This window comes from Cnephaeus nilssonii, assembly GCF_951640355.1.
Source record: "Cnephaeus nilssonii genome assembly, chromosome: 11".
NCBI lineage: Eukaryota > Metazoa > Chordata > Mammalia > Chiroptera > Vespertilionidae > Cnephaeus > Cnephaeus nilssonii.
The window spans coordinates 45,484,972-45,510,944 of NC_137082.1; the positions used below are offsets into that span (position 1 = coordinate 45,484,972).

At 41.9% G+C, this 25,973-nt stretch overlaps 1 protein-coding gene across 1 annotated transcript; it reads left to right on the forward strand.

The window, feature by feature from the left end:
* Positions 1 to 11,172: 11,172 nt before the first annotated feature.
* On the forward strand, positions 11,173 to 25,672 carry SERPINB13 (serpin family B member 13; the record flags this gene model as incomplete). Its single annotated transcript, XM_079785320.1, has 7 exons — positions 11,173 to 11,331; positions 11,841 to 11,897; positions 20,365 to 20,493; positions 20,864 to 20,981; positions 22,406 to 22,548; positions 22,757 to 22,912; positions 25,268 to 25,672. The coding sequence occupies 7 exons, from the start codon at positions 11,173 to 11,175 to the stop codon at positions 25,670 to 25,672; spliced, it is 1,167 nt and encodes a 388-aa protein (XP_079641446.1).
* Between the last annotated feature and the right edge of the window lie 301 nt (positions 25,673 to 25,973).

Sequence of the window (25,973 nt, forward strand, 5' to 3'; positions counted from 1 at the left end):
TAAAGAATACAAGAGGTCATTTATATCCATTTCTTTATTTTGCACATGTGAACTTTGAGAGTCAAGGGTTCCTCAACATCAAATTTTAGGTGGCCAATAGAGTTGAGAGTGCCAGTGTTCTTTGTTTGAAGGTGAAAAATTCAGGTAGGAGGAGGAGTTATGAGGCAGGCAACCATTGTGGGGACAGGTTCAGTAGGAGCAGCCTGGTAGGTGTGTGTCTTCCTTTTCCTGCCTTATGCCAAGTGGTGAGTGACAGACAGAGGTCTTTGCCCCCAGGCTGGAGCAGTAGGTGTATCTGCTTGAGTCACAGAGGCACAGCGGAGCCCCACGTGTCCCCCATTGACAAAGAGGACAGTTCCCACTTAATGGTTATAAGCTACTGGTACTCTTGCCTGGAAGCACATGAGCCCCTCCTAAATTGCCAAGGTAGGCTGTGGTAACCGCAAAACAGCCTTCATACAGGCTAATATCAAATACAGAGATAAGCATATAACCTACATTACCAAATATTTAAAGGAAACAACACTTGAAAGAAAGAATTCAATTTCAAGAGTTAATAAGAGACAAATTAGACTGGACACCCTTCCGGGCAAAGCCGGGGCTGCAAGAGGAAGCCTGGGTCCAGGTGCCAGAGGGAAGCTGGTGCCGGCAGCCGGGGGAAAGAAGGCCTGCTTTTGCATGAATTTCATGCATCTGGCCTTTAGTATAAAATAAGAACAGAGAATTATTAAATATTTATTTAAAGTTCTTGGAAATAATCTTAATTTTTACAAAAAGATCAGTAAATTGACTAAAGTGACTGAAAAGTTAGCTGGAAGATTGAACATGGGGTTCTAGAAAACCTAGAAAAAAATAAATAGAAAGTACTTAAAAGTGTTAAGAAGTATGCAAAGTAGTTTAAGAAGTTCCAACATTTACCAAGGAAGATTTCAGGAACAAAGTTCTGAGGGGGTGGAGAGGAACTACTCAAAGATATAAGAAAAGAAAAATGTACAGAATTGAAAATATGGTCATACAGATTGAGAGGGTCATTAAGAACCTACACTTCCACACAATATTATTGATCAATGGAAAAAAAAGTGTTCTCAAAGCTTTGTGAGGAAGAGAAATATAATTCATACAATGGAATGAGGATCAGATTATTTTTAGGCTTTTCTTTGATCCAACAAGAAGACACAGAACAATATTTGCAGTTTAAGAGAGGAAAAAGAAACTAAAACTTGTATCCATACAAACTATTACTCAAGTGTGACAGCAAAATGCATGAGCAAGGACTCTAAGTGTAGCATCTGCACATTTCAACCTGAAAGAATGCCTTAAAGTTCTACTCTAAAAGAATTTAAAAGATGAATTGAAGAAGAAAATATGGGATATGTGTAACAGTGATGCCTCCACCATAAAAAAGATTAAGACATGATTTAAGTTTAAATTAGAATAAATAATTTAAAAATTAAGATTCAGATGATTTCAACATGAGAGGTGGGTGATGGTGGGGTTGAGGAGTGAAGAGGGAATTAGATAGAAATAAAACCCATTGTTATATTTCAGGGGATGCAAGGGAGAATGGAGTAACCCTTCACATTAATGGAAAATTATGTCTGGATATTTGTGTTAACCTAAGGACAACCAGTTGAAGAACAGAGAGAATGCATAATTTAAAACATTAGGGGAAAAAGAATGAAAAACTCTTGCTTAATTCAAAGATAAGTAAAAAAGAAGAAAAAACAAACAAACAAGAAAGAATGGCGTATATAAAATTTAAAACAAGATGGTGAATAAGTTGAAATATGACTTGTCTCAAGAAATATGGATGAGTTAACTTGGACAACTAAAAGACAGACTGAATTAAAAATAAAAATTTTCAACTTATCTTTTTAAATTTATAATTTTAGATTATATTTATAGGAGACAACAATAACAATAGGAAAATTAAAATAATGATAGAGAAATTGAAATTAACAGGAGGGAAGTGAGAATCACAATAATATCAGCTAAAAATCAAATCAAAGTCCAAAACAGAAATAGAGAAAAAGATAAATATTTCTCTTAGATAAAAGATGCCATCTAAAAAGAAAAAAAATTAGTATCGCTTAATAGCATAATTTTTAAACACAAGGAGGAAGTTGAAAAATCTACAAAAATAGTAAATAACTTTAATATATCTTTTCTAGATTCCAAAAATTCAAGCAAGAAAAACATCATTTTGCTTTGTTATTGCTTACTAATTATCAATTTTTTTCTCTGGCCAAACCCCTCCAAAACACTGCAGTTATTTTTTGAGTTTTCATAAGCTGAATTGATCAATCTTTTATTGCTTCTAGATTTTAAATCAGTCTTTTCTCATGTCCAGGTTGTAAAATAATTTACCCATTTTCCTCCCATTACCTGTATGATTTCATATTTAAAAATTTAGATCTATGATCAAAATGGAATTTGTTCTGGCTTATAGGTGAAATATAGATCCAATTTTTATCTTTTTCCAAATGGTTATCCATTTGTTTAATAATACTTATTAAGATATCTCTCTGTACCTCAGAAATTTGAGATACCACATCCTCTACATATATAAAAGCCTCAGCGACCGGCAGATCATTCAACTGTCTGATTGGTAGCTATGATGTGCACTGACAACCAGGGGTCAGAAGCTCAACGCAGGAGCTGCTGAGCTGCAGTGACTTGGCAGCTGCAGTGCTCGGGTGACACACCCAGAACCAGAGGGGAGGGAGCCTGATTCCTGATTCCCGGGTGTGTCACCCAAGAACCGCCCTCTCACAATATGGGACCCCTCAGGAGATGTAGGAGAACCGGTTTCGGCCTGATCCTCGCAGGCCAGGCCGAGGGACCCCACCGGTGCACCCAGCCTCTAGTTTATGATATTTATGGACCATTTATCTTGTTTCATTGGTCTGTCTACTCATATGCCAATATCACAGTGTTTTATTTATTTATTAAATATATTTTTATTTATTTCAGAGAGGAAGGGAGAGGAAGAGAGAGAGATAGAAACATCAATGATGAGAGAGAATCATTGATCTGCTGCCTCCTGTAGGGCCCCCCACCCCCACTGGAATCAAGCCCTCAACCTGGGCATGTGCCCTGACTGGGAATTGAACTGTGACCTCCTGGCTCATAGGTCGAAGCTCAACCACTGAGCACGCTGGCCAGGCTATTAATGAAAACTTTTAATGTTTATGAAGCCAGTAATAATAATTAATAGTAATCTTTACTATTAATGTCAACACTTTTGCCTATTTCATTTAGCTCTGCAGTTGATTTAAAGTTGATATTTTGAATATGGTATGAGGCAATAGTCAAGATTTTATTTTACTTGTATGGATATACAGTGGACTCAACATAATGTATTGAAAACACCAATCTTTCCACTTCGCTGCAGCGACATTTCTCAAAACAGTACTGTGTTGCCCTTGCCTGTTTGGCTCAGTGGATAGAGCGTCAGCCCTCGGACTGAAGGGTCCTGGGTTCGATTCCGGTCAAGGGCATGTACCTTGGTTGTGGGCACATCCCCAGTGGGAGGTGTGCAGGAGGCAGCTGATCAATGTTTCTTTCTCATCAATGTTTCTAGCTCTCTATCCTTATCCCTTCCTCTCTATAAAAAATCAATAAAATATATTTTTTAAAAAACAGTCCTGTGTTGCCCAGCCAGTGTGGCTCAATGGTTGAGCGTCGACCCATGAACCAAGAGGTTGCCAACTTGATTCCCAGTCAGAGCACATGCCCAGATAGCAGGCTTGATCCCCAGTGGGGTCCATGCAGGAGGCAGCAGATCAATCTTTCTTTCTCATCAATATTTCTCTCTCTCTAGCATTCTCCCTTCCCCTCTCTATAAAATCAATAAAACCATATGAAAAAAACACAAAGCATTCCATTGTGCCTGTATGTGCATATGTATGTTCTGGCTCATCCTTTGCCCAAATAACACTTGGTTCTTTTATGACAAGTCTTACTATTTGACAGAATCTCTTCTTCCATCTTCATGAATGTTTTGGCTATTCTAGAACCTCTGCTATTTTATATAAATTTGGAACCAGATGATCAATTAAAAAAAAAAACAAAGAAAAAGAAAAAGAAAACACCTCTTGGGATTTCATTGAGATTGGAGTGACCAATTTTGAGAGAACTGACATCTTTACAATATTGAGTCTTCGAAACCACAAATAAACTCTCTCTCTCCATTTTCTTAGACCTTCTTAATTTCTCTGTACTATGTTTGATCTTTTTCTAGATAGAGGCTTGCACATCTTTCATTTTTAATAGGTATGTGATTCTCTTTGATACTTTAAAAAATTACATATTAAAAATTTTATTTTTTAACTATGTTGCTAACATATAAAAATACTTAATTTTTAAAATGTTGACCTTGTATTCCTCAATCGTGGTAAACTCACTTTTTAATTCTTATAATGTATGTACCAATTCCTTCTTGAATGATTATTTTACTTTCATTTTGAGTCTTGAAACTTTTAACTAATTAAGTAATGAATTAATTAGTCAACTGCCTATTGCACTTGCTAGGGTCTCTGGTTCAATCTGAAGGAGGCAGTGAGAGTGGGCATGCTTGTTTTGTTCTTCAGCACAAAGAGAAGTCTCTCTCTTTCTCCATTTCTTTCTATTTGTAAATGCTATTGAAGGGCTTATAAGATGAACATATTCCTGGCTCAATATGTAAAGACTAGAGGCTCAGTGCACGAATTCGTGCATGGGTGGGATCCCTCGGCCTGGCTGGTGATCCAGGCCCATCAGGGGCCAGCTGGCCAGGGGGAGGGACCACGGGAGGTTGGCCAGCGTGGGGGGGACCACAGGAGGTTGGCCTGCCATGGGGAGGGGCCACAGGAAGTTGGCTATGGGAGCACACTGACCACCAGGGGGTAGCTTCTGCATTGAGCATCTGACCCCTGGATGTCAGTGTGTGTCATAGCATCTGGTCAACCGGTCGTTCCTGTTTGTTCAGTCATAACGGTCGCTTAGGTTTTTATATATAGAGGCCCGGTTCACAGAATTCGTGCATGGGGGTGGGTGGTCCCTCAGCCCAGCCTGCACCCTCTCCAATTAGGGACCCCTCAGGGGCAGTTGAACATCCCTCTCACAATCCAGGACTGCTAGCTCCTAACCACTTGCCTGCCTACCAGCTTGATCACCGCCTAACCACTCCCCTGCCAGCCTGATGGCCCCAACTGCCCCCACTGCCTTCCCCTCCAGGCCTGATGGCCCCCAACTGCCCTCGCCTGCCAGCCTGATGGCCCCCAATTGCCCCCACTGACCTCCTCTGTCAGCCTGATGTCCCCCAATTGCCCTCCCCTGCCAGTCTGATGTCCACTGCCCTCCCCTGCTGGCCTGATGGCCCCCAACTGCCCTTCCCTGCCTGCCTTATGGCCCCCAACTGACCTCCCCTGCCGGCCTGATCGCCCCTAACAGCCTCTGCCTCGGCCCCCACCACCGTGGCTTTGTCCGGAAGGAAGTTGGATGTTAGGAAGATGTCCGGTCTCCTGGTCTAATTAGCATATTACCCTTTTATTAGTATAGATGACAATTTCTCTCCATCATTAATGTATCAGTTTTAAAGAGTCCCATTTGAAATCCCCAGAGTCTATTTTATAGGCCTTGATAAACTGATTAAAAATATTTAAAGGAGAATGTATGTATGCAAGAATTGCCAAGGAATTTTTTGGAGAGCAAAAACAGTGAGAGGGTTTGGGCTAGATATTAAAACACATTTGTCTTAGGTCAGCTACCCTAGAAGCAGAGCCGAAGGCAGGGATTCTTGTTCAGGTATTTGGAGGGTGTGTGTGTCTTTGAGAGAAGCAGGACTAGATAAAGGAAACATGTTAATCAGTCATGTGGCCTCAGCAAAAGTTTAGCTACAGTCTGATCCTATGGGAGAAGCTCTGGATGACAAATTGCATTTACAAAATGAGTCCTATTTTGATGCAAGGGGACTGTCCTGTCCTTTAATATCCTTATGCCAGTGACTCACTCCTGAGGTGTGCCCTGGCAGGGGTGGGGTGCTGTGTATTTTCCGGCAGGTGGTTCCCATTTAGCTAAGAGTCATTCGACAGAAGGGTAGCTGTAAATTATCAGTCAAACCAGTAACTGGGTTATAGAAACACTGGCTGGTTAAGAGAATCGGGGTGGAACCCCAGCAGCATCCACTGCATTGTAGGCTTGGAGACAAAAATGTTATAAGTCAGTATTAGTAACAGACATGTAAAGGTTGTGCCAAACTTGGGATGGGATGGGGAACTCATCAGTACTCTGATTCAGGGCTTAATTATCTTCTGTCCTCACTCATAAGCATAGAAACCATTTTTATAGTTTCTAATTATTAACATATCTACCTTTAGGACAGTTTTGATACTAGAAGGGGAAAGGATCCAATGCTTGAAGGTTTTGATGACATTGAAAATTAGGGTTAGAAAGATCAAGGACAGGCATCTGTAACCAGATGGAGAAATTTTGGTGTCCAATTAAATTTTGGTTACAGCAGTAGTCCCTGGTGGTGGCAACACCCACAGTGTGGCCATGTACATGGGCTTCCAGAGGAGAGGGGAGGCGCGTGTCAGGGAAGTGAGAGATAGCTGCCGACCTGGACTGTGAAGATGTACAGAGGGATGCCTAGGGGGACAGGAAGACCATGTGCCACGCACCAGGGTGCAACGCTATGGTTGGGGACAGGGTGGCACAAGGAGATGTAAGTTTGAAAAGGGGACATTGGAAGTGAAGGAAGAACAGCTTGGAAGAAGCAAGAGCAGAGCGATGACAAATGGACACCTTGCTTTCTGATCTCAAGATTTGAGTGACGTCCACCAGTGAAGACTTTGTGGGGTGTGGTGGTCTCAGGGAAAGCCAGGAATCCCTGTGAGAGCTGGGTGATAGAGAAAATGCTTTAGGAAGAAGCAGAGAGAAAATGGAAATAGCTGGGCATTGGAACAGGGAGTCTAGGGTCCCAGAGAAAGGAATTAGAGGACATACTGATAGGAATATCCTATATAATAAAAGCCTAATTTGCAAATTGACCATCACGCCAACACACAAGATGGCTGCCCCCATGTGGTCAAAAATGGCCACCCCCATGTGGACACAAGATGGCCGCCACAAGATGGCCAGCAGGGGAGGGCAGTTGTGGGCGATCAGGCCTGCAAGGGAAGGCAGTTAGTGGTGACTGGCCCAGCAAAGGAGGGCAGTTGGGGGTGACCAGGCTGGCAAGGGAGGGAAGTTAGGGGTGACCGGGCCAGGAGGGGAGGACAGTTGGGCCGACCAGGCTGGCAGGGGAGGACAGTTAGGGGTGACCAGGCCTGCAGGGGAGGGCAGTTAGGGGTGACCAGGCTGGCAAGGGAGGGCAGTTAAGGGTGACCAGGCTGGCAGGGGAGGGCAGTTGGGGGTGACCAGGTCGGCAGGGGAGGGCAGTTAGGGATGACCAGGCTGGCTGGGGAGGGCAGTTAAGGGTGACTGGGCCAGCAGGTGAGGGCAGTCAGGGGCAACCAGGCCTACAGGGGAGGACAGTTAGGGGCGACCAAGCTGGCAGGGGAGGGCAGTTAGGGGCGACCAGGCTGGCAGGGGAGGGCAGTTAGAGGTGACTGGGCCAGCAGGGGAGGGCAGTTAGGGGCAATCGGGCTGACAGGGGAGCAGTTAGGCGTCTATCAGGCTGGCAGGGGAGTGGTTAGAGGGTGATCAGCCTGGCAGGCAGAAGTGGTTAGAGGCAATCAGGCAGGCAGGCAGGCGAGCGGTTGGGAGCCAGCAGTCCTGGATTGAGAGGGATGTCCAACTGCCCGTTTAGGCCTGATCCTGAGGAGTTCCAGATTGGAGAGGGTGCAGGCTGGGCTGAGGGACACCCCCCCGCCCCCGTGCATGAATTTCATGCACCGGGCCTCTAGTTAAAACGTAAAACATAATTGCCAACTCAAGGATTCCATGCAATTTTTAAAAAGTGTTTATTTATTGGGGGTGACAATGATTAATAAAATTATATATATTTCAAGAATACAATTCTATGATACATCATCTGTATATTGCATTGCGTGTTTACCACCCAAAGTCAAATCATCTTCTGTCACCCTTTGTTTGACCCCTTTAATACCCAACTTCCTTTTGGTAATGTGTCTATGAGTTTTTGTTTGTTTTTTCATTTCATTGGCATCCAGGGTTGACTCCATAACTAAGTGCTAATTCTTTCCAAACCTTCCTCAGTTTTCACATTTATCAGAGAGAGTTAGAAAGCAAAGTTAATTATATACAGCTTTGAGTTTGCTTAAAGAGGTGTAATCAAAATATTTTTTTAAAAAGCAAACAGTGAGTATTGAGATTGGCACAGGCATCAGCCCGCCCTTAGAAGCTGTATCACTGAGATAAGTTGCTTCCTTAAGCAGACATTCACATGAGAGGGAAGAGCTTAGATATCCTTCTAGATTTGCTGCTTGGTAATGTGATGAACTTCCACGCCCTTAGTCCAAGCACCGTGTCCTTTAATGAACTTGTAGAGCCAGTAAGGGTGCCCCAGGATTGGTAGGAAAAACTGGAATTTGGAGATAAAACTTCCTGTTGAGGTATTTTTTTAGTAGTGTTGTTTTCCTGAGATCAGTGAGCTTATTGGGTGTTTATGAATTATTGATGCTTAGCCCAAAATCTGCTACACAATAGATTCTCAATAAATGTTTATTGAATGAATTAAAATGAGAGACATCATAATTAATAAACAGAATACTTGAGAACAAGAGCTAGTGTGTGTGTGTGTGTGTGTTTGGCTGCCTGCCCAAACTTTTTTCATGACTTTTTCTCACTACATTTCTAGCAATAAATTTTTTTTTCATTTTTTTCTTTGCATTTGGCATCCCCCACATAATGCAACCGCAAATTTAACTTAATTACAGAGACTGCGCTTGTCAGGACATAGCTCTGTACATCTGTGGTAGATAAGTATGCATTGATTCAGAGCTTCCTGTGGCCATAAACCACTGGTTCCCAACCTCAGCTGCACATTAAGTCACCTGGGGTGATAAAAACTCTGATGTGTGGTTCCCACCCCAGTGATGCTGACTCAGTTGCGTGGGGTTTGGGCATAGATCTTTTTTTCCCCTTTAAGTTCCCCAGGAGATTTTAATGAGCACCCAAGGTGGAGAACCAGTTCTCCTCAGAGGATCCCTGATATCATTAGGGTTGAAGGCCCTCTCAAAGTCTCCCCCTGCTTGGGTAATAATTCATTTAACTTGGCTGTTCTAATGCTGCATGGGGTCCTGGGTTGAGCTCCTGCGTTTGGTTTAATTTTGTTTTCTGGCTAATTTAGATCTCTTTATACTTGGATCCCCAAAAGAATTTCTAAGAGATTTTGGAGAAGTGAGAAATTGCAGCTCTCTTCCTCTAAGTTTAATGTGTATCGTATCTGAGCTACAGTTTACAATGCAATTACTGACAACTTCAAGTGCATAACTTCATGGCCATATAGGAAATAGAAAATGCAATCCTCAGTTTTGTCATAAACCTTGCATGCTAATTTTATGAAGGGCATTATCATTGAGAAACCAAAGGTTGTTTCACTGGAAATGCAAAAATGGTAATGACTAGGGAGAGGCAGAGGGAGAGATATAAATTGAAGACCTAAATTACTCATGTTACACGTGCTTCCCAGGTCCATGCTCAGACACCTCTGTCTCCCCAGAAGCCAGGTAAGTTCTCTCTTCAGCGCCCACTGAAGACATTTTGTGTTTTGAGAATGTTTGTTGATTTGAAAGAAGAATTTTTATAGTGGGTAACTTTCCTTGGGGTGGTTTTATTTACTTCAGTGCCTACATAGACATGAGACAGTTTCTTCTTCATGTTGTTTGACAGCAGGTTAATTAATTGTATTTCTGGGTTAACCTGCAAGGACTCCCTGTGAGGAAGCCCAGGGGTGAAATGGAAGTTTGAACAGCAGATGTCAGATGTCTTAGCTAGCAGTGTGGGTCCTTGGTTGCAAAGAACCCCCCAAAGTCAAAACAATTTATTCTGCCTTAATCTCATTCTTGTTTTAGGATTTTTTTCTTAAAGTCTTTATTAACTAATTATAACATACCTAGCTGGAGATGAAGAAAATATAAAATGTATTTTATTTGTGGTTAATATTAATTTTTCTTAAAATTTTGTTTGATGAGATAAAAGTAATGTGAACTTACTATATAAACTTGAAAAAATGTAGAAAATTAAAATAAAAGAAAATTATTAAAAGGCAACTCTTTCATTTCCACTTAATAATCCATGGCTAGAGATATGTCATTACAGTTGAGGAAAAATTGAGCCCAGAATCAAGTTTTCATGCAGTTAGGGGTTGGGGTTTAAGAGAATTAATGTATCATCTCTGCCCAGGATTTTGAATCAATTGAGAAAGTGTTAGAGAAGGATATACTCTTGGCTTTATTGTTGTTATGGCTGGACCAGAGAACACAGCTTGGATCCAAGGCCATGGGTTTCCTTCAGCTTTTCCTTGCCTGGTCGTGGGTACAGCATTGGGCAAGCCAGACAAGGAGGGCAGGCACTGGGCCTGCTGGGAGCTTACCTCAGGGAGGAGGCGGCGGGCATGCAGATGCAGGCAGGTTCTGACAGAGAGCAAGAGAGAATCAAACCAAGGCAGTCACCTGGCTCCCTGGGGAAATGAGAACTAAGAAGCACCAGATGGTGCCCAGCTGATGCACATCTCTGGTCAAGAGAAGGCTATGCTAAGGGGTGAGAAGCAGGCCACTGGGACTTTTCCATCTTTTTTTTTTTTTTCTTTAAAGAAAACACTGTATTGAGGTATAATGGATATGCACAAAGCTTACATATTTAATGTATACAACTTAATCACTGTGATCAAGACCATAAACATATATCACCTTCAGAATGGTTTGTAGCTATTATCATTGTCAGAGGAAGTACTGTCTGAAATACTCTCTGAGAGTTCTGCAGCTCAAATCCAGGCCTATCTCAGTATCTGAATTTAATTTGTTTATTGAAATATTCCATAGCCCCTCTTTTCTGGATCAATGCAGGAAGAGAAGCAAGAAGGATTCCCATGATCTAAAGCAATTCCAACAAGTGCTCATTTGGTTTTTCTTTAAAAAAAATTATTTTTCAATTACAGTTCACATTCAGTATTATTTTGTATTAATTTTGCTTGTTGTTGCTATTCTAGATCTCACTAGAATCATCATGGAATCACTTGGCACAGTGACCTTTGGGTTTAATCTTTTCAAAGAGCTGAATAGAGAAAACAATGGCAACATCTTCTTTTCCCCTGCGAGCATCTTAGCGGCTGTCGGCATGCTCCTCCTGCGGACCCGGAAAGCCACTGCCACCCAGCTGCAGAAGGTAGGTAGGGTGGCAGCCATGGCTTTTCAGGCAGCCTCTTTTCTGGGATGAGCCTTTGGAAATTGCCTCGAAAACATGATCTTTTTGACCCATGAGCCAGGAAACAAATTAAGCGTGTGAGGACATGAAGTCGTTTTAGGCTTATCTCTTCCCTCTCCAAATTCCACCCTGCCATCTGCTCCCTGGTGCATGAAATTCCTCCAGGTGAGGGCTGGGTGAGGCCCTGTCCAAAGACATTAATCTGATAATTAAAGACAGAACCATGCTGACTGGGAAAAGTTGCATAATCTCCACTGGGGTATAAACGACACATCAAAGATGAATATGTGCATGGGTGAACCAATTTAAGTTCCTCTGAAGACAGCCAGAGCTTTTCATGATTTTGCAAGGAGACAGATCGTCCTGTGTGACACTGAGGCGTCTTTAGCAAATGTCCACTTCCCCTGATTGATTCTGTGTGGGGTTTCCTCTGCTCTGATCCCCACCATGATATTTTCTGTCTTTTCCAGGTGCCTCTCTCTGAAAAAGACACAGATAGCTCAAGAATCAAAGCTGAAGGAAAAGAGGTGGGAGACATGTCTTACCAACTTCACTAAGGTGGCTTAGTAGATGTGGGCTCACTGGGGAAATGCATAGAAGAGGTACTACTTCATGCTTATTTCTACAAAAATCTTTACTGTTGAAAGTATTACATATGTCTGCATTTTCCCCCAATTGACCTCTTCTAGCTCACCCCCACCCCCAACCCCACCCCAGGCCTCCACCACCCTATTGTCTGTGTTCATGGGTTATGCATGTATGCATACAAGTTCTTTGGTTGATCTCTTCTCTTCCACTCACCCACCCCCACCTCCCCTCTGAGATTTGACAGTCTGTTCCATGCTTCTATAAGCAGTAATAATCACAGCAGTGCAATAGTGTTACTAGGGTTATCTATACTAATAAAAGGGTAATATGCTAATTAGACCGGACATCTTCAGGACATCCTTCCTGACAAAGTCACGGTGGCAGAGGCCAAGGCAGAGGCGGTTAGGGGCAATCAGGCTGGCAGGGGAGGGCAGTTAGGGGGTGATCAGGCCTGCAGGAGAGAGCAGTTAGAGGCATCAGGCCAGCAGGCAGAGGTGGTTAGGGGAAATCAGGCAGACAGCAGGTGAGCAGTTAGGAGCCAGTAGTCCTGGATTGTGAGAGCGATGTCCAACTGCCAGTTTAGGCCGTCGGACATTTCCTGAGGGGTCCCAGATTGGAGAAGGTGAAGGCTGGGCTGAGGGACACCCCCACCCCCATGCACAAATTTTGTGCACCAGGCCTCTAGTATAATTATAATAAACCATTAGTGTTAAGAGAACTTAACTGGAATGCACACTAACCACTATGATAGATCCTGGTAAAGGCTAACAGACTGAGAAGTCCCTATAGCAGAGTGGATGGGTTTGGAGTGAAACAGATTTAGGTTCAAATCCTGGGCTAGTCAGTTAGCAGCTGTGCTACTTTAGGCAAGTTATTCCTCTTCTTTGGGCCTTTATAAATGTAGTAGACTGTCTGGCACACTGGTGACTTGCCTAGTGGTGGTCATGGTAGTAGAAAGTGATATTATTACTATACTAGAGGCCCGGTGCACAAAATTCATGCACGGGGGGGGGGGTATCCTTCAGCCCAGCCTGCACCCTCTCTAATCTGGGACCCCTTGGGAAATGTTCGACTGCTGGCCTGGACATCCCTCTCGCAATCTGGGACTGCTGGCTCCTAACTGCTCACCTGCTGTCTGCCTACCTGATTGCCCCTAACCACCTCTGCCTGCCAGCCTGATGCCCCTAACTGATCTCCCCTGCAGGCCTGATCACCCCCTAACTGCCCTCCCCTGCCAGCCTGATTGCCCCTAACAGCCTCTGCCTCGGTCCCTGCCACCGTGGCTTTGTCAGGAAGGATGTCCGGAAGATGTCCGGTCTAATTAGCATATTGCTCTTTTATTAGTATAGATTGTATTTTTATTTTAAGTCCCTTCATTGCCTGCTCTGATGTTTTATTAAAAAAATATTAGCATAGGATTAATGTCTTCTTGGGGTCTCTTTCAGCTGTAGGGTTGTAATATTCCTCCCCTGAAATACAGAGTGTGCAAACATAGGAGAGATGTTAAGTCCATAGGTTGGGTTGGCATTTGGAGATGGTTAGAGCTCTCAGGAAAGGCACATCTGCCTTGACAGTAGTCATAACTCAGCCCCAGACCCTTATACAATCAGGGGTCAAGTCACCCAGCAATATGGACGATTCATTTTACACCCCACATGTCCAGGTTGTCTGGTTTCCTCATGTGTATATAGAGAGTCAGGCTTCCTTCCAGGTTTGTACAACAGAGTTGGGGCAGATAATTGCTCTACTGTCCACTCAGTCAAGAAGCACAGTTGTTTGACAGTACTTTCCCTCCCAAATAGAATCTTTGTGTTAATTGGAAAGAAAAAAAAGAACAGAGATACTAGAAAATTTAAGATAGAATGTGGCTCATATTTGTTGTTCTTATTTCATTTCTATGAGACAGCATGAGTGTATAGCATATATTTGGGTGGTAGGGTAGGTGCATGTTCCACTTTACTAATGTTGCCTGGCCGGTGTGGCTTAGTGGTTTAGCATTGACCTATGAACCAGGAGGTCATGGTTTGATTCCTGGTCTGGGCACATACAGGGTTGTGGGATCAATCCCCAGTAGGGGGTGTACAAAAGGCAGACATCAATAATTCTCTCTCATCATTGATGCTTCTATTTCTCTCTCCCTCTCCCTTCCTCTCTGAAATCAATAATATATATATATTACCTAATGTTTGCCAAAAGGATGATACCAACATCTATTCCTCTCAGCAGTGTATACAGGCCCATTCCATATAGTTGTAAAGAGATAGTTGGACTTGAGATGCCACCAGCCTTACAATAGGTGTGAAATGTTTCCTCTTTTTTTTTATTTTCTGAAAGAGTTTGTATAAATTCAGAAACACACCTAATATTCTGTTCTGAATTTGGATTTACAACTACCTGGGTCTGGTGATTGATTGATTAATTGGTAATGATTGTGACTACGTTAGATACTTCCTATGAGTGGAAGCATACAGTATCTGTGTGTGTGTGTGTGTGTGTGTGCGCGCGCGCATGCGAATGGCTTATTTTGTTTGCATATGTCTTCGAGATTTATCCACGTTGACACATATGACATTTCCTTCTTTTTAAAGGCTGCATGATATTCCTTTGTATTTATATACCACAATTTCTTTATCCATTCATCTGTTGATGGACGTTTGCGCTGCTTCTACCACTTGGCTATTGTGAATAGTACTGAAAAAATATTTTTATTGATTTCAGAGAAGAAGGGAGAGGGAGAGAGAGAGATAGAAACATCAATGATGAGAGAGAATGATTGATGGGCTGCCTCTTGCATGCCCCTACTGGGGATGGATCCCACAACCTGGGCATGTGCCCTGATTGGGAATTGAACTGTGACCTCCTGGTTCATAGGTCGATACTCAACCACTGAGCAACACTGGCTGGGCTCACTGTTTTTTTTTTTTTTTTTTTTTTCACTGTGGTTTTGATAGTTGCATTCTTCTTATGATTAGTGGTGTTGGGCATCTTTTCAGATGTTGTTGGCCATTTGTATGTTTTCTTTGGGGAACTGTCCATTCAAGTTCTTTGCCCATATTTTTCATTGGGTTATTTTTGTTGTTGTTGAGTTGTAGAAGTTAATTATAGAGTCTGGACATTAACCCCTCACCAAATATATAATTTGCAAGTATTTCCTCTCATTATGCAGGTTGCCTTTTCACTCTGTTGATTGTTTGATGAGCAGTTTTTTAGTTTGATTTAATTCCATTTGTCTGTTTTTGTTTTTTGTTGCCTATACTTTTAATGTCATGCTCAAGAAATCATTACCAAATCCAGTGTCCTAAAGTTTTCCCTTCATGTCTTCTTCTAGTAGTTTTATAGTTGTAGGTATTATTGCAAGTCTTTAACCTATTTTGAGTCATTTGTTGTTGTTGTTATTTTTTGTATATGGTGTAAGGTAAGGGTCCAACTTCATGCTTTTGCAAGTAGATATTCAGTTTTCCCAGCACCTTGTTTTGAATAGACTGTCCTTTTCTCATTGTGTGGTCTTGGCACCCTTGTTGAAAATTAGTTGGCCATTTAAGCAAGGGTTTATTTCTGGACTATATATTATTTCTGTTGGCCCATATATCTTTCTTTATGCCAGTACCACACCATTTTGCTTACTGATGCTTTGTAGTACATTTTAAAATAATGAAGTATGAAGCCTCCAACTTTGCTCTTTATTTTCTAGGTTGCTCTGGCTACTCAGGGTCCCTTGAGATTCCATATGAATTTTAGTTTTTTTCCTATTAAAAAAAGTTACTTGGATTTTGATAGGGATTGTATTGAATCTATACATCACTTTGGGTAATAGAAATATTTCAATTATATTACATCCTTCAATCATTAGCATGGAATGTCTTTCCATTTATTTGTATTTTCTTTACTTTTTTTGAAGCAATATTTTGTAGGTTTCAGTGAACAGTCTTTTATCTCTTAGTTAAGTAATTAATCCTTTTTGATATTACAGTATATGGGATTATTTTCTTAATTACTTTTTTTTTTGCATTGGTCAATGTTAGTGTATAGAGATATAACTGATTTTTGAATGCAGATTTTGTGTTCTGCTATTTGCTGAATTAATTTATTAGTTGTAAGGTTTATTTTTTGTGTGGAATCTTTAAAGCTTTCTACAAGTAAGATCATGTCTTTTGTGAGCAGGCATAATTTTACTTCTTTTATTTTTGATTTGCATTCCTCTTATTTTATTTTCTTCTCTAGTTTCTATGGGTAGGATGCCTAGTACTATGGTGACTATGTTAAATAGCTGTGGTGAGAGTGGACATCTTTGTCAGATCTTAGAAGAAAAGCTTTCATTTCACCACTGAGTGTAATATTATCTGTGGGCTTTACTATGGCTTTTACTATGTTGAAGTGGATTTCTTATATTTCTAATTTGATGGTTTTCTTTTTTATCATGAAAGGATATTGAATTTCGTCTAATGCTTTTTTTTTTTACATCAATTGAAACATCATGTGGGTTTTGTTTTTCAGTGTTAATGTGTTGTATTACATTATTTAAGTTTCATGTGTTAAATCATCTTTACATTCCAGGTATAAATCCTGCTTGGTTATGGTGTATAATCCTTTTAATATGCTGTTGAATTTGGTTTTCTAGTATTCTGTCGAGGATTTTTCAATCAATATTCATCAGGGTTATTATTAGACTAGAGGCCCGATGGATGAAATTCGTGCAAGAGTAGGCCTTCACAGCCGTGGGGGCTGCCTGGATCCCTCCCTCGCAGCCGAGGGCGGCTGCCTCAATCCCATGGCTACAGTCCCAGCTTTGTCCTGGAAGGATGTCTGGTCTAATTAACATATTACACTTTTATTATTATATATAGTTTTCTTCTCTTATGTCTTTGTCTGGTTTTGGTGTCAGGTAATGCTAGCCACATAGAATGAGTTTGCCAATGGTCCCTCTTCTTCAAGTCTTTGGAGGCTTTACAAAGGATTGGTATTAATTCTTCCTTAAATATTTGGTAAAATTCTCTAATGAAATTATCTTTCTTTATTTGAGGGTTTTTTTTAAATTATAGATTCAGTCTTCTTACTAGTTACATCTGTTCACATTTTTATTTCTTCATCATTCAGTCTTGGTTGGTTGTATACTTATAGAAATTTATCTATTTCTTCTAGGCTATTCATTACTTTGATATATATACTTGTGCATAGTAGTTCCTTATAGTCCTTTTAATTTCCAGACATTTCTAATTTTACTTATTGGACTCTTCTGTTATTTTCTTAGTCTAGCTAAGGGTTTGTCAATTTTGTTGATCTTCTTAAAAAATCCCATGACTCTCTTGCTTTTGTTGATTTTTTTCTTTTGTTTTTCTACTCTCTATTTTGTTTATTTCTGCTTTAAATGTAACTCTAACTTTTGGTTTAGTTTGTTCTTTTCCTAGTCCCTTGAGATGTTTCCTTGTTTCTTTGCATGCTTGTTATCTTCTGTTGGGACTTTGGTATTTGGAAACCCAGCCATACAGGGAGAAATTTTTTAAAAAAGTTTTTGTTGACTTTAGAGAGGAAAGGAGAGGGAGAGAGAGATGGAAATATCAATGATGAGAGAGAATCATTGATTGGCGGCCTCCAACACACCCCATACTGGGGATCGAGCTCACAACCTGGGCATGTGCCATGACAGGGAACCGAACTGTGACCTCCTAGTTCATAGGTCGACACTCAAGCATTGAGCCACACCAGCAGGGCAGGAAAAACTTTTAAAAACCAGGCTGACTAGAGATTCTGGAGACGTCTTAAACCTTTTCTGGGGCTGCAATCTCTGGGCAGGTGCTGTGATGTCCCAATTGAAGTTTGCCGGTTTCTACTCAGGAGCTCTCCCTGGTGTCTATCTGGGGTACTGCAGAATTTGCTGACAATTGCCTTTGTTCTTAATGGCTATCCTGGTGCAGGATTCCTGTCAGCACTTATGTTCAGGCAAGACAGAAACTAAGCCCTCAGACAGCTTCTGGAAAGGTCAGAATGTTAGTTATACACCGCACTCTTCTGTTTCTCTCCCCAGGGAGCTATGATTTTTTTTTAAAAGAAACTAGGCTTCAATGCAGTTGGTTTCATGCTCAGTGGGATACAGAAACCTCTTAACTGATTTCCTGATTCCTTACAAAGGTATTTGTTTCTTGTATTGTTGTTAAGTCAGTATCTCTAGTTTGGGGCTTTTTATTCTCAATCTTGATGCCATCCCTCCTGGGAAGTTTCTTTAGTAAAGATTTGCGCATAGTAGATGCTATCAGATTGCATTGACCTTTGTTTGCTCTTGAATGAATGTTAAACTATGTGTTGTATTCTAGGTTGAGATTTTCTCTCAACTCTTTGAAGATAGCATTCTTCTCTCCGTGTCTAATGTTGCTGTTAAGAAGTTGGTTTATTTGTCAATCTTTAGTAGGTGATCTCTCTCTGGCTGCATTTGTTGTCTGTATTTGTTGTTTGTTTTTATTGTTTCTGTCTGTTTTTGTTGTTTCTGAATTTTACTGCAATGTGTCTAGACGTGGAATTATTAATTTACCAAGACAGATTTACTGTGCTTTCTCAATATGAAAATTCATACTTTTTATCAATTCTGAAAAAGTCTCAGTCAATTAATATTTTGAATAATGCATGTACTCCAGTCTTTATTGCCTGTTGGAAGGATGCTAGAATTCATATTCTATCTTCTAGATTTCTTTATCTGTCATACATATTTTCACCACTTTTTGTCTTTATGTTTCATTCTGAGAAAATTATCCAGATCTATCTAGTCTATCAATTTAGCAGTGCCTAATTGGCAGTTAAACCCATCTATTGAGCTTTTAAATTTCAATGCTTATTGAGCATGTAGGAATTCTAGTTGATTATAAAATGAACCTGGAACTTGATTCTTGTTTCTCCACCATGTTTTCAATATTTTTTTTCAAAATACTGCTTTTTAAGTGTGATATCTGATAATATCAACACCTAAAGTCCTTGAGAAGCCAATATGGCTGTTTACTTTTTTTTTTTTTCATCAATTCTTGATGTGGGACTTATTTTCTCATGATTTATAGTTTTGGAATATGAGCGAATATTTGGTTGGTAATCTATGGTTGTCCAGCAAAACCTGAGATGTAGTTACCTTTCTAATACAGGTAATTTTTTTTTCTGGAATAAGATCTGGGATGTTATCAACCCAGGGCCACTTTAAGTTAATTTCTTAGTTTGGGGTTTCCCCATCCACATAGATTGTATAATTTCAAACCTCAAATCTGTTTGACAGTAGGCCCTTACTCCCTTTCTCCATTTTTCAGGTCAACTTAGTCACAACTGTCCCACTGGAGAAATACTCCCACTACATCCTTCTCTTTATATCAACCCATTATTCCCCATAGGTTCAATACCTTGATCTGCTCACATCACATCAGTCAACCTGAGCAGCCATGAATGATCACTGGACATTTAAAGGTTCACAGTAACAAGGAGGGAGCCAAAGGTCAAATTCAGCCTCAGATACTTTGTTAGAGCAGCATGTATTTCCATCTGAATGTCTTCAAATGTCCATTAGTTCATTAGCATAAAAATTCACTGAGTGTCTTTTAAGTGGCAGATACTACTCTGGGCATTGAGTAGTCAGTCATGAAATGAAAAGATGAAGCAAGAAAACAAACAAAAGACCCATGGGCTTTATATTCTAGAGGAAGAAGGCCTTCCGTTCTCAGTGCAATCAGGGATAAGCTTTTCAGTTAAAAATTAAAATGACTCTCCCTGAAATCCAGCGGGTATGGTGGATAGAGGTAGCCAGCCATCACTTAACAGGCAGGGGGCAGTGTTCCTCTCTGTTTTATGGACACTGTCATCTCGCCCTGCCATGAAGCACTCACTCCTCAGCCTTCAATCAGGAAAACTGATGGATTCTACAAAAAATGTCTAGAAAAGTTTTTTACCACCCTCCCCCAGAGATAAGAAAAAAATATCAGTTCAGTCCAGTATATAGCTAACAAAGGGCTGCTTACACCATCAGGATTTACTTTTCTTATCCATTGTCTGGAACAGATATGGCCAAGTTTAAGTGGATAAGAGTCATCTGAGGAATCATTTACTTCCCCCAGTTGCTTAATATTGTAGGAAGCTAAAAGCAAGCATATGAACCACTTAGTGGGCAATTACATTTGAGATGAAAAATGCAACCTGAGCCAGAAAAGCTAGATCTGTGGTATTGGGCCAAAGAGCAAGCTTCTTTGCGGAGATGAGATTGGTTGTGACTTACATTAGTGATTTGTGTGAAAGCCAGCTGACATCCAGGGGCCACACCAAATTCACGGGCCATCCTCAAGGCTGCCAAGCTGAGGGAGAGACCCAGCAGCTATGTCATCCTGGGGCGGAAGCTAGGCTTGCTTTTGCTAAGATAGCTCATTGAGTTTTTGTTTTGTTTTGAAGATTGAGAAGACCGAAGAGATACACCATCAATTCCAAACATTTTTGAGTGAAATAAGCCAACCCAATAATAATTATGAGCTGAAAGTAGCCAACAGGCTATTTGGAGAGAAGACATACCTTTTCCTTCAAGTAAGTTTTGCCGTGTCCACCACTTCTGTGAGTGGTATTTATGAATGGCCAATGGCTCTGTTAGGACTGTGGGTCTTGGTGGCATGCTGCCTACATTGACTGCCTGGCTTGGTCCAGATCACTTGGCATCCCTCTGCTTGTTTTTCAGACATCCTGGCCCCTTGAGAGCTCCTTTATAATCTTGGCAGTTTAAATCTGATTTTTTGCTTTAACCCTATTGCACATGCATAAAAGGTGCATGGAAATAGTCAAAGTGATTTGCCCCCAAACCCTGCTTAGAATATTAGTGATCTTGAACTTATTTAGAGATGTTGGCAATAGATAAATTGAATTTCAACCTTTTTCTATTCCTCCCCCGTTTCCCCTAAAGAAATACTTAGATTATGTTGAAAAATATTATCATGCTTCTCTGGAACCTGTTGATTTTGTAAATGCAGCAGATGAAAGTCGAAAGAAGATTAATTCCTGGGTTGAAAGCCAAACACATGGTAGAGTATGGATGGGTCGTTCATCATAAAAACGCTCCTTGAGTGCCCACTGTGAGTGAAGCCCTGTGGTTAGCACTGCGTGGGGGACCAGGGTGGACAAGTTTTGGGAGGGGACTTGGTATGGGTTTTACAGGGTTGGAAAGGCAGGCCTGAGCATGAGGGGTGGGAGGAGGCACTGCAAATTGTAGAGAAAGCCAAGGAGAATCAGAGGGGATCATAGAGCCAACTTCATGGAAACACTTAGTGGAGAATTATTTACACCTGGTTGTGGTTCATAATATCTCTGAGGGTCCTGAAACTGGGTCATGTCTGCATTGGGTTCACATTCTTTCCTTTATATCAGAGCCTTTTTGAGTCTGGGTCTTTGAGTGGAAATATAGGGGGTTTCCTTTCTCATTATCAAGTGAGAAACATTCAGCTCTTCCATTAAGACCTGCTTTTGTGTCCAGCCATGTGGCTCAGTTGGTTGGAGCATCATCCCATACACCAAAGTGGTTTAAGGTTTGATTACTATTCAGGGCACATATCTTGGGTTCTCTCCAGGTATGTCTTCTCTCCAAATAGCCTGTTGTGGGTTCGATTCCCGGTTGGAGCACATACGGGAGGCAACAGATTGATGTCTCTCTCTCTCTCTCCCTTCTTCTCTGTCTAAAATCCGTAAACATATCCTCTGGTGGTAACTAGATCAAGTGGGTAAAAATAATAATAGCTAACATTTACTGAGTTCTTATTGTGAGCCAGACAGTGATCTAAGTGATGTACACACACTAGATCATTTACTCCTTTCAACAACCCTATGAAGCAGTTTCATTCCTGTTTTACTCATTTGGAAACTGAGGCACAGAGAGCTTAATTAACTTGCCCGTAATTCCTTAACTGGTAAGAGGCAAAACTGGATGCTCACAGAGGTAATCTGATCCCAGAGCTTAAACTCTTCAACCCTCACACCTCAATCCATCCAATGGGATAAAAGGCGGGGGACAGTTAGGACTTCCAGTGAACCTGTTGTCGTCGGCAGAGCCTGCAGGTGCTGACCAGGCTGAGGTTTTTATTGTTTGTTTTTGTTAATCCTCACCAGAGGATATTTTTTCCATTGATTTTTCTAGAGAGATTAGAAATGAGGGGAAAGACAGAGTGAGAGAAACATCAAAGTGAGAGAGACACATTGATTGGTTGCCTCTGGCATGTGCCCTGAGGCGGAGAGGGATGGGGATTGAGCCTGCAACTGAGGTATGTGCCCTTGACCGGGAATTGAACCTGAGACCCTTCAGTGCACCCATGTGAGCTGATGCTCTAACCACTGAGTCAAACCAGCTAGGGCCAGGCTGAGGTTTTTAGTGACCAGTCAAGTCCACCTGCATCGTATCTGCCAGGCATATCACTTATAATTTTGAAGATGGGCCAAGTTTGTTGTTTGTTTGCAGAAAAAGTCAAGGACCTGTTTCCAGATGCCACTCTAAGCAGCACCACGAAGCTGGTGCTGGTGAACATCGTGCATTTTAAAGGGCAATGGGACAGGGAGTTTAAGAAAGAACATACCAAGGAGGAGGAATTTTGGCTGGATAAGGTATGGTTCTTTAACTATTTATGTGATTACACATGGGATGTACATATTTCTGAAGTCATATTTCCATGAATGTACAGGGTGGACAGACAATGCTGATTTGGAGGGTCTGAGCATTAGCACTGTTTTAGGTTGAGAGTGTCATTTCAGTGAGCTCCCCTGGTCATCTCATGCCTCTTTGGACACTGGGCGCTCTATGAATTTGTTGCAGAACACAAGTAAACCTGTGCAGATGATGACCCAGCGTGACTCCTTCAGCTTCACTCTCCTGAAGGACCTGCAGGCCCAAATTCTGGGGATTCCATATAAAAACAGGGACCTAAGCATGTTTGTGTTGCTGCCCAATGACATCGATGGTCTGGAGAAGGTAAAACTTTGCATCTCCCCATTCTTGCTCTCATTTCTGGAGGCTCTGCATCTCAGAGCTCATTCTGGGTGAGCCTGGAAGCGGGCTTTTGAATGGCAGCTGGTGTCTGGCGGTGCCCAGTGGAAACTATTTCAACTTCTGTGCAGGATGTCTAATGTGGAGCGATAGATGACATCAGGTTTATTGAGAACGGCCAACACGAAAATATTTGGGAATGAGCTAAAATAAACATTTAAGGGATTGTAAAGGTCACCCAGTATTCTGAGAAATGGTTGATTATCTAGGCCAGTGGTTGGCAAACCATGGCTCGTGAGCCACATGTGGCTCTTTGGCCCCTTGAGTGTGGCTCTTCCACAAAATACCACGTGCGGGCGTGCATGTACAGTGCGATTGAAACTTTGTGGCCTGGGCGAGTCTATTTTGAAGAAGTGGTGTTAGAACACTCAAGGGGCCAAAGAGTTGCATGTGGCCCGCGAGCCGCGGTTTGCCGACCACTGATCTAGGCACCTCTTTTCCAGAAAAAAAATCATATGTGCACATATCCAGCAAATTTTGCACGCATTCAGACCTTCTGAATTTGTTTTAGACCTTCAATTTTTAAAGACTTTTAGGTTTACAACAAATTGAGAAAAAGTTACAGAGGTTTCCCACACACCTCCTGTCCCACACATGCGTACCTCTCACATAATCAACACCACTTTTCAGAAAAAAATTGTTCTTTTTTTTTAACCAAGGATGATCCTAGTGCACAAATTTTGAGCATCAGGCCTCTAGTATTAATTATAATTTGCTTATTATATAATTTACTACAGGCCCGATGCAAGAAATTCATGCATGAGGCGGGGGGTTGTCCCTCCTCTCAGCCTGCACCCTCTCCAATCTGGGACCCCTCGAGGCCTAAACAGGCAGTCGGACATCCCTCTCACAATCCAGGACTGCAGGCTCCCAACTGCTTGCCTGCCTGCCTTCCTGATTGCCCCTAACTGCTTCTGCCTGCCAGCCTGATCACCCCCTAACCACTCCCCTGCCAGCCTGATTAATGCCTAACTGCTCCCCTGCCAGCCTGATTGCCCCCAACTTCCCTCCCCTGCTGGCTTGGTCACCCCTAACTGCCCTCCCCTGCAAGCATGGTCACCCCTAACTGCCCTCACCTGCAGGCTTCATTGCCCCCAACTGCCCTCCCTTGCAGGCCGGCCCCCCCCTCAACTGCTCTCCCCTCCTTGCCTGATCACCCACAACTGCCCTCCCTTGCAGGCCAGGTCCCTCCTAACTGCCCTCCCCCGCTGGCCATCTTGTGGCAGCCATCTTGTGTCCACATGGGGGAAGCCATATTTGACAATATGGGGGCAGCCATCTTGTGTCCACATGGGGGAAGCCATATTTGACAATATGGGGGCAGCCATCTTGTGTGTTGGAGTGACGGTCAATTTGCATATTACTCTTTTATTAGATAGGATAGAGGCCTGGTGCATGGGTGGTGGCCGGCTGGTTTGCCCTGAAAGGTGTCCCGGATCAGGGTGGGGGTTCTCTTGGGGCATGGGGTGGCCTGGGTGAGGGACCTGTGGTGGTTTGCAGGCCAGCTACGCCCCCTAGCGACCCAAGCAAAGGCCCTGGTATCTGGGATTTATTTATCTTCTATAATTGAAACTTTGTAGCCTTGAGCGGAGGCCAGGGCTGGCCAGGCTCCATCACCAGGGGCAACCCAAGCCTCCGGCTGGCTCCAGCTGCCGCCATTTTTGTTGGGATTTATTTATCTTCTATAATTGAAACTTTGTAGCCTTGAGCAGAGGCCAGGGCATGCCAGAGCGGGTGGAAAGCTTGGCTTCCTCCATCGCCAGGGGCAATCCAAGCCTCCTGCTCTCTCCAGCTCTGTGGCTGCCACCATATTTGTTGGCGTGATGGTCAATTTGCATATTACTCTTTTATTAGATAGGCTAGAGGGTTAATTTGCATACTTGCTCCTTATTGGCTGGTGTGTGTGGCTTGTGGGCATAGCAGAGGTATGGTCAATTTGCATGTTTCTCTTTTATTAGATAGGATATAAACATATTTTATCTTTAAAATTATATATAATATATATGCATACAAAGACACTAGGGAAATAGTAAGAAATTGCATTTCTCATCTTTTAAAAATTCACTAAATGCTATTGACTTTTCATATATGCACAAAAAATTTAAATAGAGAAATATAAGACAAGTGCCTGCTATATAAAGACAACAGTCTAGCAAAATGAAATGTCTACTTTTGTTACTAAAATTAATGATTTCTGACTGATACAAATGAGTTTTAAACTGTTTCAAACGTTTATAGATGATCATACCATTCTTCCCTCTCCCCTTTTTTTCTTAATAGATTATAAATGAAGTAAGTCCTGAGAAATTAGTAGAGTGGACTAACCCAGGGCAGATGAAGGAAAGGACTGTGGATTTGCACTTGCCCCGGTTTGAAGTGGAAGATAGTTACGATCTGGAGGCGGCACTGGGCGCCATGGGGCTGGGGGATGCCTTCAGTGAGCTGGAGGCTGACTATTCAGGCATGTCTCCACGTTCAGGGCTGCATGCCCAGAAGTTTCTGCACGGGTCCTTTGTGGTGGTGACCGAGGAAGGTACCGAGGCCGCAGCGGGCACCGGGATGGGCTTTGCAGTCACATCAGTGCCCAATTATGAAACTTTCCACTGCAATCATCCCTTCCTGTTCTTCATCCGGCACAATGAGTCCAATAGTGTCCTCTTCTTTGGCAAATTTTCCTCTCCTTAGGCCAGTCATTGGCTTGGCAGAAAACCAGTGTTGGAGTATTAATATGACTATGGTAGTAGCACATTCTTTGAAGAAATTTGATTTTCTTGCTTGCATTTCAATCCAACCCTCAAAATGGATGATTTAGTGACTGCACTGGGTGTGTGTGTTTATAATTTTCTTTAAAAGTGAAATGTTCTTTTGTGTCATGTATAAAGTGAGTTAAATCAAGGCTTATAAATATGCTGTTGATTTCTTCTAAAAGTAAATTAATGACTTATAGTTTTATTCACTAATGAAAGAAACTGTCTTGTCAGTAAAG